The following is a 15,944-nucleotide window of genomic DNA, read 5'->3' on the forward strand; positions in this document are numbered from 1 at the left end:
AACATGTCTGCCTGTATCGAATCTGCGAATGTCAATCTCAAAATAGTGAAACAGCAGCGTGCCGGTAGGATCAAGCCGTCACAGATAGAGACAGAAGACCATGACAGACAACAAAACGAGCAAAGAGCAGAAGTATGATCGGCAGCTCAGGTACATATCGGTCGGGGTTTAAACAACTGAATTTTGCAGTATACATGCACAGCGATTCTCCTTCAGCATTAGATTTAAGCTTTCCTATCGCATTAAAGCTGACATACGTAACGTTAGAGGCCCATCGGTCATAGCAAGAGCTTTAATCATTTTAGAGTTACATCAGATTCATCATTCTTTAATTCAATACACTACAGCAACATAATCAGCCTAAACTCCATATCTAGCCTACTAACAACCCAGCTGATCAGAAACCACTGGATGTATTAATCTGTTTGACTGCTGTCTGTCTTAGATGATATTATTATAGCTATACTTATACGCTGGTCATTTACTGGTTGTTATATGTTGTTTGTATCAGGTTGTGGGGAGATCATGGACAGGAAGCACTTGAAAATGCCCATGTGTGTCTCATCAACGCCACTGCAACCGGCACTGAAATACTCAAAAACCTTGTGCTGCCAGGTATCAGTATTTCTCACTGTGCACCTCAAATCAACGAATTCGTATAGATTATTGTGTTAACATTATACTTTCCGCTCTGCTTCTTAGGAATAGGAGTCTTTACCCTAGTTGATGGGCACAAAGTGTCAGGAGAGGATGTTGGAAACAAGTAAAGTCATTGGCCTGCCAGTCATTGTCTTGTTTTCGTAATAATCTTAAAGAGATTTTTGGTTTAAGAAATATAGTGTGATATATGGATAAATAGATGAGATTGCATAGTATAGAAAATGCTTCTGATTCAGACGTGGTCATATTATGATCTTTTCTGCAGCTTTTTTCTCACCAGCAGCAGTATTGGGAAGGTAAGCACAGAGTTGTGTGTCCATAACAATATTCTCCAAACCTAAAGTGACATACATGCTGAATGATGTTGTGCTTATTTTGCAGAACAGGGCTCAGGCTGCCACTGAACTGCTGCAGGAGCTCAATAGTGATGTGTCTGGAAACTTTGTAGAAGAGGTCAGTGTTAATAGTAGTAGCTTTACTTTTAGTATATACACAGCTGTACAAAACCAGTCATAGGTTTGGACACATCTGCTCAAAACTATGAAACTGAATGAATAGGAATAATACAGTATAGTGACTAAAATGATAAGAAAATCAAAACAATTTCATATTTTGAAGGTTTCAGGGTTCCCACCCTTTGCCAAGATTATGGCTTAAAATTAAAATGTAATTTAAAAGAAAAAAATCATACACTACCATTCAAAAAGGTAAGATTTTTTTTTAATTAATACTTTTATTCGGCAAGGATGCATTAAAATAATTAGGTGACATTAAAGACAGCATAACATTGTTTTCAATATTGATAATAATAAGAAATATTTCTTGAGCACCAAATTAACACATAAGAATGATTTCTGAAGGATCATGTGACACTGTAGACTGGAGTAATGGCTGCTGAAAATTCAACTTTGGCATCACAGAAATAAACTGCATTTTAAAATATTGCTTTTTAATAATATTTCACAATATACTGATTTCACTTTATGGTCATAAGAAACTTCTCTCCATCAAAAAACATCTTACTGAAACTTGTGAACAGTTGTCTTCATAGGTGCAATATTTATTAACACAACTAAGAACAAGGGATTTAAGATCATAAACCACATAAATTAAGTCAATTTTGTTCAGACCTTTTGTGATGGTGTGTGTCTTTTCATCTTTTCATTTAAGTTTATCTATTCTTTTTGATATTCAGAGTCCTGATAAGCTTTTGGACAACAGCCCTGAGTTTTTCCACAGATTTAGTCTGGTAATTGGCGTCCAGCTTCCAGAAAGGTATTGCTCCTATAATCTGAATGTGTTGTTCCTTTCCATTGGTTTCTTTTAAATGTTTTACCAAACAGACTTAAATAAAAGAGACAGGCTAATATTTGATGTGTTGTAGATGTTGGTTCTTCAGACCAGCTTATATTGTCGTAACTTTAATTTGACAGCACATATTTGAGACTGGGCAGTGTGTTATGGGAGGCTGGTGTGCCGTTCCTTATATGTCGAACATATGGACTCATTGGTTACATGAGGCTGATTGTGAAGGAGCACACAGGTAATAATCATGATTTCCTGAAGCAAATCATTTTTTGAGAGATTAACTTATCAGCAGCGGTAGGGCTGCACAATTAATCGAATTTCTAATCGCGATTACAATTATGGATGCCACAATTACGTAATTGTTCAAAGTGATATGACACCTTTAATACTATAGAAAAGCACTAAAGGTTTTCCAGTTAGTGTTTTCAGCTTGTTTATTTTCATATAAAAATACGGCATGCAGTTGCATCAAACAATGGTATAAACATCATTCAATGTAAATTGTGATAATCGTAATTAATAATCGCAATTACAATTTCAAGGGAATAATCGACAATTATGATTTTTGTCATAATCGTGCAGCCCTAAGCAGCGGGACAGAACGGTTGACTTGTAATTCAATAACTTTGCTAAAATGTCATTTTGCGTATCCTCAGCATTCATGTAAATGCATCTTTATGTGAAAACACTGAAGGGTCTGTCTGTGTCTTTCACTACAGTGGTCGAATCTCATCCAGATAATGCATTAGAGGACCTGAGACTAGATCAGCCATTCACAGAGCTCAAACACCACGTAGAGTCCCATGACCTGGACAACATGGAGAAGAAGGTCAGACAAATGTTGATTACTGATGTTCTTTTTAATGTATGTGACTGACTTGCGTGTATTTTTGTTCATGTTTAAATCAATTGCAGTTTAAAAAAATGTCTGTATTTTGTTTAATTGTAGGATCACAGTCATACGCCATGGATCATTGTGGTTGCCAAATACTTGGAAAAGTGGTATAGTGAGGTAATTTTTGACATGTTCTTATGAGCTCTCCTAAATGACCTCCAAATGGACTTTCTCAAAGTGGATGTTTTCTGATCCAGCACAACTCTCAGTTACCGAAGAACTATAAGGAGAAGGAAGCTTTCAGACAGCTCATCAGAGAAGGTAATGTAATCCATCATATCCAAAGTTTGCCATATTATTCTTTTCAGTCATTTTTTTGTGCGGCTCATTTTTCGTTGTGGGTTTTCCTTAATTTTTGCATTTTCTCAGGAATCCTTACGAATGAGAACGGAACACCTGAAGATGAAGAGAACTTTGAGGAGGCAATCAAGAACGTGAACACGGCTCTGAACCCCACCAAGGTAGAGCTTCTCACATTTGAAGAGTTGTAAGTTACAGTTTTTGTTCCTTGCATATGATTTGGATTTATCTTTGTCCCATTGTAATGTAGGTTCCCAGTGCAACGGAGGACATTTTTAATGCTGAGCAGTGTGAAAACATTACCTCACAGGTTAGTAGGAATATGCAAAACTACTTCTAAGCCGCCTTTCCTCGTCTCTTACATACACATAAGATTGCTGCATTTAACTCCTAGTGGCGTTCGGAACTTTTTGAATTGGTCGTGAGCCAGTTGTTACCCTCCACTTGTTCACTATGTTAAAATTAATGAATAGTGAATGTATAAATATATCTGCATGTAACAATTAACTGCCTATATCTGTGAAAGAAAAACATAGTAGGTTATCTAGAACTAATCAATTAAAAAAACTTATGTAATAATACTCAAATTATTTCAGGCATAATTAAAACACATCACATCTGGTTGTGTGGTTGCATACGGTTTAGCTGCAAAAGCATTCAGAGTGTAAATCGCATCTGAAAGAAATATACCCAGCACTCCTGTACTACTCTCTGTTGGGGAAATGTATGGCTTCCAGTGTGCCAGAGATGAAAAGTGGCTTTAAAAAAAGACAGGGTAGCAGAGTGGGGTAATTTGAGACACTTTTTACATGGTTTTATACAATGGTAATTCACCAACTTGTGGATAAATTTGCTTTAAGAAACAATTACCTGCCATAGAGAATGTTTGATCACTTTTATAAATCTATATTATGTATGTCTTTTAATAATATGAGTTTATACATCACCAGTAGCTTTCATTTGTCTCATCATAGAGCCCATCCTTCTGGCTGATAGCACACGGAGTGCGGGACTTTGTTCGAAATGAGGGGAACGGAAAGCTACCTGTGCGAGGAACCATCCCAGACATGATTGCAGATTCAGACAAATTCATCAAGTTACAAAATGTGTAGGTATTCAGCTTTCAAATCACAAAGAGTCAGGAAACATCTTATTAGTAGCAATGTGTTTGCCTGGTATTATACATTGACATGTGCATTACATACTCGGACATGTAAAGTGACTGTCAATCTAGCGGTTTGCTTGGAATGATTCCTGCTGACTGTGTTTTTGGTAAAATGGTGTTTGTTTGACACTTTCAATTTCAGCTACAGAGACAAAGCCATGAAGGATGCAGCAGTTGTGTCCAAACATGTTGAAGCGCTTTTACAATCAGTTGGAAAGGTATTTACAGTGGGTACGGAAAGTATTCAGACCCCCTTAAATTTTTCACTCTTTGTTATATTGCAGCCATTTGCTAAAATCATTTAAGTTATTTTTTTTTCCTCATTAATGTACACACAGCACCCCATATTGACAGAAAAACACAGAATTGTTGACATTTTTGCAGATTTATTAAAAAAGAAAAACTGAAATATCACATGGTCCTAAGTATTCAGACCCTTTGCTGTGACACTCATATATTTAACTCAGGTGCTGTCCATTTCTTCTGATCATCCTTGAGATGGTTCTACACCTTCATTTGAGTCCAGCTGTGTTTGATTATACTGATTGGACTTGATTAGGAAAGCCACACACCTGTCTATATAAGACCTTACAGCTCACAGTGCATGTCAGAGCAAATGAGAATCATGAGGTCAAAAAAATTTAAGGGGGTCTGAATACTTTCCGTACCCACTGTACATAATCAACATAGTCCTCTGTAATAACTTTTATTAACACATTAACACTAATGATCTGTTTATTCCAAAGCCTCCAGAGAGCACCTCTGAACAGGAAATCAAACTTTTCTGTAAGTCCAGCATGCACACTCTCATTGTCTGCTCTCAGATCAGAATATTTGCTGTTTTTAGGCTTTGTCAGGAAACTAGATGATCCAACAATCCTGTGATTATTCTGCAGCAGTTTTCCTATTCCATCAGTTTATTTGCATTCGTGATGTTCGAGGTTCCAGCAATTACTCAAAATTCTCATCTTTCGGGAATTTTAACAGGTGGCTTTTTCTAACCTCCTTGGGTAATACCTATGTGACCCTGGACCACAAAACCAGTCTTAAGTGTCAATATTTCGAAACTGAGATTTATAAATGAATAAATAAGCTTTCCATTGATGTATGGTTTATGATAGGACAGTATTTGGCCGAGATACAACTATTTGAAAATCTGGAATCTGAGGGTGCTTTGGCTATTGCTTATGACTGGTTTTGTGGTCCAGGGTCACATAGTGTGTGGTGTTTTGTGTCCCACAGGTAAAAACGCAGCTTTCCTCAGAGTGGTGCGCTGCAGGTCTCTGGCAGAGGAATACAGTGTGGACACTTTCAATAAAGATGAAATCAGTATGTCTTCTCTACGGTTCTCTGCCTGTGGTTTATCTCTGTTTACAAATGTTATGGCCATTGTACACGATTGTTTAAATGGATTTACTAACAGTAACATTGTTGTGGACATCCATGCATGGGTGTTGCTGTTTGTGTTTAAGCAGTTGTTTCTGTCTCCATAGCATCCTGTATGTACAGCACAGACAGTGAGATGGTTCTGTACCTCATGCTCCGTTCAGTCGATCGCTTCTATCAGCAACACTCCCGTTACCCAGGTCAGAAGAGTTCTCAAATCAGGCAAAAAAAAATAAATAATTGAGAAACCATAGCACATAGTGGTTTTGTGGTCCAGGATCACATTTCACAATATTGCTGTTTTTACTGTATCCTTAATTAAATGCAGCCTTCGTGAGCATAAGAGACTTCTTTCAAAAACATTCAAATAGATGCCAAACCTTTAAACAATAGTGTATATGAAGTGAACTGTCACTCTAATATTATAGAGTGTGACTGTTTTTCTCAGGTGTCTACAATTACCAGGTGGAGGAAGACATTAACAAACTCAAGCTGTGTGTAAACAGTCTTCTACAGGAGTACAGTCTGAATGTCAATGTGAAAGATGACTACATTCATGAGTTGTAAGTTAAAGCTCACCGTTAAGCCTATTTGGTTTGAAGCTAAATATTTATACTAAAAATGGTTTTGTAATATCGATAATAAAGAAGCACAAGTTCTCCAGTCCGTCTGGTCCCTCTGTTTATAATCAGATGGGAACAGTGTAAATGTTATTTTCATATCTTCCAGCTGCCGTTATGGAGCTGCCGAGCCACACATGGTCGCAGCTTTTCTGGGAGGTGAGTGTTTATGTACAGTACTTATTCAGGAGCCTGCAAACACACATGCCATCATACATTCCTAATGCATACTGTGACATCCTCTATGATATGGATTTTATAGTGTCAAGGCAAATCATTTTACGCATGCAAATATGACCTCTCTCATTGTCTTTACTGCTTGCATTATTATAAGAATTTGCAATAATCGTACAACTTCCGGATGGCACTTAACCACGTTAAAAGCCCACGTTAAAAAGTGCACTTGGTGATCGGACCAGTAGAACCACATTCGGAGGTGGTCAGGGAAGGATTCTGACCACATTCAATGGAGATATAAATGCTAATGCGTTTTCGTTATCCGTATACAGCTACTTAAGTGATGCACTACAAATAATCATTATCTGTCAATCACAGAGTGGGTTGAAAATTTTCTGTCAGGCTCTATTTATTTCCATCTGACATTGATATGATTCATGGATTTCTGTAGCAGGAGCTCACTTAATCTTACCAAGTGATGTGCTGCGGGTTATTGGCTTTTTCTTTTTATACTACATTGTGACAATGTGACTCATGACATTGTGGTGATATAATCTGGTCACCTGATTTAATGAACAATAACCTGTGAATTAATGCAAGTAGTCACTTAAAAAAAAAACAAAAAAAAAAACTTCACTTCTAATTCCTATTTAGCAACCTTTACTGTAAGAATCTTAAATAGTGCAAGAAAATAGGGTTAGTAAGAAAGTCATGGGTTAAAGTGAGGTCAACCAAAAATTTGGTTAATTACTGAGAATGTTTGGTCAACACAACCTTAAATGTATTACCTAGGTGACGGTTTCCGCTGCTGCCTCTATCCAATTACATAGGAGTCTTACTGCCTATCCAGAAACCATCCAGATGTGAACAACATGGTAATGCCAGTTGTAAAGGGTCCTGATGTCTTTTGTTGCTTTTGTTGCAGGATCAGCAGCTCAAGAAGCCATCAAAATCATCACGCACCAGTTTGTACCTTTCAACAACACGTTCCTCTATAATGCCATGTCACAGACCTCTGCTACTTTTCAGCTTTAGAGCAATCGTCCTTTCCAATCTTGTTTCCTCATTCCTCTATCAAAGTGTTGGCCACAAATTGGCACTCAAGTTTGTTTATACTTACATTGATCAATGGTGTTGCTTTTTGACAAGACCAGAACTGGTGCTGCGTACTAAATAAACCATGTATCTCCAAAGCTTTTGTACTGTATGTGATTTGTATGTGATCTTTTCACAACAGTTTGAATGCATGTACACTATCTTTACTGTCACTTTTGATCAATTTAATGTATCCTGGCTTAATAAAAGCAAGTATTTATTTTTTTTCATCTTACTCCAAGTGTATCACAGTTTCCAAAAAAATATGAAGCAGGATAACTTCAAATTTTAAACATTGTTAATATTAAAGTGCCCCTATTATGTATTTTTGAAAATGACCTTTCATGCAGTGTGCAACACAGCTCTAAGTGAATGAAAACATCCTGCAAAGTTTTAAATCTGAAAATGCACCGTGTATAAAGTTATTGTCTCTCAAAAAAAAAGTAGACTCTGAAGCATTGAAATGGCTTGGGATTCGTTTTAACAGGAAACATTAGCATATTGCCCGCCCACTTGTTGGTCTTTTCGCGTTGGTCTGAATAAAAAAAATGCAAATTAATTCTTTACCACTAGGTGCCGCTTTTGGAGCAGTAAAAATAGCTGTTTCCCCGTAAAGCTGTACACAAAGCAGCACTGCACTCACAAACGCTGCTTTATCAGGCATTACAGGCATGATCAAATGAAACTGAGACCAATCGGACCAATCACCGCAGATTAGCGTCAGGCAAAGGAGGGGTTTGGAAAAATGAATCGTTGAGCGAATCTTTTGGGAGTCCTTGAGCAAGTAAGGTAAAAAATAAATGCATATTATAAGACAATGAAAGTGTTTTTTGAACTTGCATACATGTCAACCTGTTGTTGGGGACTCCCAAAACCAAAATATGAACCTTTCATAACCCATAATAGGGGCACTTTAAGAAATGTTTCTTGAGCAGTAATGGCTGCTGAAAATTCAGCTTTGCCATCACTGAAATAAATTACATTTTAAAATATATTCAAATACAAAACGGGTACTTTTCATTGTAAAAAATATTATATATTATACAATAGTAGATGTATAATATTCAAATATTATACAACATTACTCTTCTTACTGTATTTGTGTTCAAATTAATGTAGCCTTGGTGAGCACAAGAGATGTCTTTCAAAAGCATAGCCTTCAAAAGGCTATGATGGGCCACCCTGCCAACATTTTTATCACATTAATTTTATTTGTATCTTTAAAAAAATTGAATTATATTTTAAAAACTTTTCTAAAAAATACCTTGATAAACGATTTTTAAAAAAAGGAATGTTTCATAAATGTCTAAACCAGCAGTTTAGCTGTCAGACAGTTTTATATTTGTTTTGTCTCGCTATGCGTTCGGCCTACATTATCTGATATAAACTTGTGACATTTTCACATGGTAGCTGGAGCTGCTGCTGTTTGTTTGAGTAGATTAGAGAGTTATTTCCAGTTGTAGGGTGGAGTGCTGTGTTTCTGTGGCCGGTCTGAAAGCAGACAGCTCTCTGTGGTTTGCAGAGAATAGCTAGGTTTTCCTCATAGGGAGTCTAGACAGAGGAAGGACAAAATCAGTGGCACATAAATAAATATTTTTACTCATTCCCAAGCCTCCTGGAATCTAAAACTTCCTGAATGACCTACTTTACCCACAAAAATGTTTAGGAAAAAGAAAAGTCAGAACGGTCCTGTCAGTGTTTTAAAGCCCAAATCCAGTGGAGGGCACCCTCCTCCTTCTGTTGGAGCACATTCTGACCCATGTTTCCCCTTTTTTGCACATTCCACTGTAGAGTGAATAATTCATAACTAGAGGCTTAAATTGATTTGTCGAGCAGGACAATGTTAATAAGAAACCAGGCCATGTTGTTCAGTTACCACTTCCATTGTTTTCACAGAAGCAGAAAATGTTTAAACATTCTCCTCCTCCTGACTAATATATAGATGACTGAGTTATAAAACTTTCCCTGTGACCCCTGCATGAAGAGGATAGACTATCTGGGCCGTGTTTATGAAGGATTGCGGGGCTCAGCCTGCAGCTTTTCTAACTAAATGGAAATTCCCCCGAGGTGATTTACCCCTTCTGGACCAAAAGTGACACTGAAAGCTTGACTATGACTTACAAATAGCATATTGAAATTGTTTGAAAATACTGCTTATCTGTTTAATATCCATGTTGTTCACCATATGTCATGGCATTGAATGTTATGGCAATATCTGCTCAGTTCAGATTTTCAGTTCTCATACTTGCCAGTATAGTATAACTTATGTACTATTATAGTATGTATTAATATCTTGAATTTGATTATCAGTTTTCATTTTAGTTTCAAGTTTAATCAAGTTCATTTTTAAGTTTTAGTATTTTGTGTTCCCACTTTATATGTATTTACCATTGTTTGGTGCAATGTAGTTATTGTGTTCATTTTATATTGCAAAATACATGGTCAAAAATTTAATTATAGAACTACATCTGTAATTAATTTCAGTAGTTTCAATGCAGGATTTTTTTTTATTTATTTTTTTTAAATATAAGTAGAATAGAAAATATGTATGTACACAATAAGTGCATTGTATCAAATGATTCATTTAAATGTTAGTAAATAGTACGCTTAATATAAATTGGGTTCAATTTTATGTGCTTTTGTCATTTTTATTAGTTTTAGGGCATTGCTTATATTTCTATAGCTACAGCTTTAATTTATTTTAATTTCAGTTGTAGTTTTAGTCATTTCAGTACTTAAACTTATTACAACTTTTTTCATTTTCTCAAGTTCTTTCTTTCTTTCTTTCTAATAAAAAAAAATATATTTTGAAGTTTTAGTTTTAGCAAACAGTAACAACACAAAATTGATTTATTCTACCTGTGTGATTTGAGTTCTGTTTGCAGGCTGTAATGAACTTTCAGACGTTTAGTATGGTAGTTTACTGTAGTATGGAATTGCTGTAGTGCGGATGAACATTTCTCCTGATGCTTCTCCTGACGTCTTCAGTGTGGAGAGGAGAAGGTCTGGAGTTCAGCATATCATGCAGCTGCAGCAACATGGAGAACCATGTGGAGCAAACCAAAGGTGGTTTCAGTTAGATTAATGCGTTATTTTTGCAATAGATAGTTAACAATTTTTTTTCTTCACTGTATATATTGCTTCATAGGTTACCAATCACATTTTATGACCATTTTATGTGCGATTCTAATATTAACAACACTACAACTACGCTATAATAAGTTATGGTGGCTTTATGGCATGACAGGGTTGATATGCTGTATGCATTGCTGTGACCTTTTCATCTGCAGCGATTACTTGGCTGACGTAATGTTCTTTCGGAAATCTGCAGTAAAGCTGTAGCCTATCGAACCTGGATATCCATGTCCAGAATCCATTCCCTTTGGCAGAACTGCTGAACAGGGCAGCCCTTCTTCATTAATATGGATGACTGAGGCTAGAAGCATCCAGAGGCGACACACAGTCTCTCATAAACACACCTGCAAAGAGACAGTGATGGAGCAATACTATCACCACATTCATTCACATACATACTGCATTCTTTCTCTATCTGCCATGTGAGCGGGAAAGTCCAGTACTGACACAAATAGAGGAATATAAAGCTGACAATGTGAGAACAAATTGAATAGTAATCAATTTTAGTGTTTGTTCCAAAATGAAAATCAGAAACCTCTGAGACTTCTGATAACGTTCACTGATTGTTTTTGATAATAAATAAGATTATGCTTTTTTTTTTTTTGCTTACAATTATTTTTATGTACACAACACCTTTCAAAAGTTTGGGGTCAGTACAATTATTTATTTATTTAAACAACTCTTTAAACCAAGGCTGTATTTAGTTGATCAAAAATACAGTAAAAACAGTAATATTGTACTGAATATTAAACATTTGATTGGTAGTATTGTTTTATTGTGTATAATATAGATTTTCACTGTAAACTGAATGGTCATCAGTATTATTTTCAGTAGTTTTTTATTAATATTTTGAATGTTTTTATATTCATCCAATTTTCATTTTTTTATATATATTCATACTATTCCAATTTTCATTTTAGTTAAAGTTTTAGTTATTTTGTGTTTTTTCTTTCTTTTTTGTCTACATAGTTTATTCATCTTTATTTCAGTTTTAGTTTTAATTAAACAAAATTAAAATGAGACATTTTTCAGTTAACATTTATCATTTATCTTATTTCAAGTAGCAAACATGTTTTTCATGGTTTTAGTTTCCGTTTTAGTTTTAGTTTTAGGTAACTATAATAACCTTGATGTCATTTATACTTTAAAAATCTTAATTGATTTAATCAAGAGTATTTTACAGTAAAATAAAAATGATTACTGTATATGGTACAATAATATAAGGTTAACCATTTAATAATGATACTGTATCATTTGTACATTGTTACTTTTTTTTTCAGTGTGCGAGGACATGACCTTATGGAGTATAGGACAGAGCGCCGTGCACAATGCTATGTGTGTTTAACCTATATACATATATTCAGTAACCTGAATGGTCAACCAAACACTTATATATGCACTGTCTTGGTTCCATTCATACATTATCAGGATCTGAGCGAAGGCCGTTGGGTGGTGCTTTATCTGCACACACAGGAGGAGGCAGTAAACAATAGATGAGCTGGCCATTTTTGTGTACACAGTCCTGTAATGTGAAAATCAATGGGCCAGTCTTAAGCACTGACACAGCACAAGTGCTTCTTTTCTATCCATTTTATGTGCACGAGTGCTCAAAATAAATCAACACATCTGTCCATATACTGTACCTATATTATATAAATCCAAACTATGACTATAAACACAGACAAAGGGTAAAGCAAGGGAGAAGGGTGGGGGTAAGGGGCTGTAAAAAAACAGGGAGGTTGCTGAAATCTGCTGATTATTATTTTGGATATTTGCTTGGCCATCTGCCAGCGCTGTGCTATGTCTCTTCATCTCTCCTAGGGTCTGGTGGAGCTGGGATGAATTAATACAGCACAGTATGAGCAAAACATTCCCTGAACATGCTGAGGCCCTTAAAAATACTACAGTATTATAATTCTATGATGGTCAGATGGTAAATCCATGACACTTTGATATATTCCATAACACTGAATGATTACGTACTCTTAAAATAATACTTCAAGGCTTGATGTCAATATGTGCAAAAAATACTACAAAGCAAATTATGGTGGAATGAGAGTCTTTAACTAGTCAGTTAGCATTCTGTACAGTCACTAAGTCAGTGTGCAGATTGGATTTTAAAGAACTTGTGCGGTAGGAAGCATGAAGCAGTCTATATTGTCTTAACAGTTCGCTTTCAGACCACACTGGCAATTAAGTTTCAGCTCAAAATACCCCACAGATCATTTATTATATCATTTTGAAAATGCCTATTTTGAGTGGAAGCAGAAAAAGGCTGTTTTTCATGCCTGTCTCTTTAAATGCAAATGAGCTGCTGCTTCCCGCCCCCTTTTCCAGAATAGAGCTGTGTTATTACAGCTCATACCTGCTAAAAACATCTGTTTTGGTTCTGATTATCATAATTATCGCGCTGAAATCATGCGTTTTAAACCATATTAGTTTAAACTTTTAATATACGGTTTTCTGAGTGCACACATCTGAAGCACACGGACAGAAAGCGGCTGTCACAGCATGTGAGTACTAAACTAAGTTCTCATTCACACACAAGTTTATATTAAAAACACACGAGTTACAAAGACAGTCGGTTATGTCTGTGAAGGTAAACAGCTGGGAAATAAATCTGCAAGAGCTGGCACTCTTTCTGGCAGCGGCAGGTCGCAGCACCACTTCCGGTGGTATCCCCAGATGCCACGGCAGCTGCCACGGTCTTTCTCAACGTTTTTGCTGTTTGCTCAGTAAAAACGACACTGTTCTCAGTGGCGTGCGGTGGTGTTTTTTTTTAAATGATGATGCAAAGTTCCCACAATTGTATTATTATTATTATTATACATTTTTATGTATCAGCTGCCAGAGTTCTTGCCAGGAGTCACGATCATTTGTCGCCGTTTCTGCTGTAACGGTTACCTACACTTTTAAAAAAAATAAAGATTTGATGATGCATATTATATACCAGCAAGCAGATGTGATCAGAATATGAACCCAATAAGCTAAATTGCATAAGCATTTTCCCATAAAGAACATACACATAAGGAGTAGGCCTACCAGCTGCCGCTAGCCAATACTGTATATACGCACACACGCGCGGTGCACAAAAACATTTATTTATTTAATGTAACACTTTAGTTATTAACTAGTTGCTTGCATATTACTATATTAGCTGTTTATTAGTACTCATAAAGCACTGCCTTATTATGCGTGACCATATTCTACATCTTACCCTTTTTTTTTGGAGGAGTAGGCCTATGGGTGGAATTTTCACATTATATAACATGATTTTATTATCTTAATTTTAACTTTATTCTTAAAATATTATGACATTAATTTTATTTATTTAGTTATTTTTAAACATGGCACAAAAATGCTGCTGTATAGGCTACTGAATGCAAACACAATTTTGGCACATCAGCCCAAAAAACAAACAAACAAACAAAAAAATTATAATAAAATAACAAACATAAAAAGTTCCAAACATATTTCTAAATTAACTTAATAAAAAAGTTAATTTAAACAAAAAGAAAAAAACTAAAATAAATATGACCACTTTGCCATTAAAAACCAAAACTGAACTATTTTAATAGCTGTGTAATGGGGCTTAACTCATGTTTAACCGTTGCTTCTTGTCATTGTAGGATTAGGCTACTTTTTTCAATGAATTTTAATAAATATACTAATTAATAAAATTAATATTATTTATTTTGTATTACATATTGTTCATTCATTTATTTTTAACACCGCACCCCCAGCACCCCCATTTTTTCGTGGGCTACACTCCAGGGGGTGCTACAGCACCCCCAGCACCCCTACTTCCCGCGGTAATGGAGAGAGTATATTCATACTCGAAGCCGGAGGGCGCTCTCGCACAGAAAGTGCAAGACGGACTCATATAGAAGTAATAACTTAAGTACCAGGAAATCCCTAATATGGGCTGCATCCAAAAACTGAAAAAGGCTGCTATCGGAGGACACATTCCAATTTAGGAAGGCATCAAGGCAATAATTCAATGTTAGCTTAACTTCATCTGGCCGATTTTTGAAGGGAGCATAGATGTATCCTTCGCTGCGTTTGATATCCCACAATCCTGTGCATTCCATTCTGTGACAGTTAAGCTAAAAAATAAAGATGGCGTCTGAAAGTTGCGGTCGGTGGTCAGTTTGTGTGTAAATGTACGTTGTACGGCAGCGAGGCAGCAAGTCGCAAGTCAGCGTTTTCGGATGCAGCCATGGACAAAAGTGTCCAGCTATCACTGTATGATCTGAATAAAAGATAAAAGGCTTTGGAAACGTGAAAACATTAAACACACGATTGCAACAATATATGGTTTATTTGTGCTTTTTTAAAATCATCTCCAGGTAATAAATAAAGTATATGAACAGTTTAGTGCTACTTGACATAGCATTTATTACAGTAGAGAAACTATTCTTACTTATTATGTGATAAAAAAAAAAGTGTTTGTAGTACATTAACAAATCATTTATTGGTTATTGTCCAACATCTGATTTTTTAACCAATTAAAAGAAAGAAATAAGAGAAAAAATAAAGTTTCCTATATTCCTATATATACATATGAAGGGTTATGCATACTTTCGCAAGGAGTGTCTATTTACACTAACTCCACCCACCAACGTGTGATTCGGCTAGTCAATATTACAAAAGACAACTGACATTTCTCAGCTTCAGTGGTGCAGATGGTAAAATGTGTGTCGTACTCATTTTGACGCGATCGACCCAGGTCCGAAACCGCCTTTTGGCTAACTTTTTTCTCCCTTTTAAAATATTTAAATCACATCAGAAAAGCATTTATTTTCAATGAAAATGAAGGAAATAATCAAATAGTTGAAAATAAAGTATCGGGTAGTGTTAGGGTAGGTGTAGGGAGGGCTTTGTCCCAATAAGGTGGCATCCATTCAATAATTTGAATTAAAATTAAAATTTACACTCAGTAAGTTGTTGCATACTGTTTTATAATGTACTACAATACTGAGGTGCAGATAATTGCCACTATTTGCAATAAGTAGGATAAATAGCAGAAAATCCTGCTATTTTAACATAGGCCTAGTGTAAATAGAATCTATAGCTATTTGCACTTAGTGTAAATAGCATCTAATTGCTATACACAATGTAAACAGCCTCTATTGCTATTTGCACTTAGTCCAAATAGCCGCTGCCATATATATATATATATATATATATATATATATATATA

The 15,944-nt window shown here is 35.7% G+C and overlaps 1 protein-coding gene across 1 annotated transcript; it reads left to right on the forward strand.

Annotated features, from left to right (window-relative positions):
* Positions 1-7,800, forward strand: LOC107673769 (NEDD8-activating enzyme E1 regulatory subunit-like). Its single transcript, XM_016467547.1, has 20 exons — positions 1-150; positions 512-615; positions 703-763; positions 926-956; positions 1,042-1,113; positions 1,856-1,935; positions 2,094-2,203; positions 2,688-2,797; positions 2,918-2,980; positions 3,061-3,124; positions 3,233-3,324; positions 3,414-3,473; positions 4,138-4,271; positions 4,471-4,546; positions 5,075-5,114; positions 5,571-5,657; positions 5,822-5,914; positions 6,163-6,277; positions 6,444-6,493; positions 7,437-7,800. The coding sequence occupies exons 1-20, from the start codon at positions 101-103 to the stop codon at positions 7,544-7,546; spliced, it is 1,602 nt and encodes a 533-aa protein (XP_016323033.1). The 5' UTR covers positions 1-100; the 3' UTR covers positions 7,547-7,800.
* Positions 7,801-15,944: the final 8,144 nt, after the last annotated feature.

Source organism: Sinocyclocheilus anshuiensis, unplaced genomic scaffold (assembly GCF_001515605.1).
Source record: "Sinocyclocheilus anshuiensis isolate Anshui unplaced genomic scaffold, SAMN03320099.WGS_v1.1 scaffold925, whole genome shotgun sequence".
NCBI lineage: Eukaryota > Metazoa > Chordata > Actinopteri > Cypriniformes > Cyprinidae > Sinocyclocheilus > Sinocyclocheilus anshuiensis.

Coding starts and splice junctions, on each gene's coding strand:
- LOC107673769 (XM_016467547.1), top strand. CDS start 101: ATGACAGACAACAAAACGAGCAAAGAGCAGAAGTATGATCGGCAGCTC. Junction 1,936..2,093: donor GGCGTCCAGCTTCCAGAAAG/GTATTGCTCCTA, acceptor TTAATTTGACAG/CACATATTTGAGACTGGGCA. Junction 5,658..5,821: donor TTTCAATAAAGATGAAATCA/GTATGTCTTCTC, acceptor CTGTCTCCATAG/CATCCTGTATGTACAGCACA.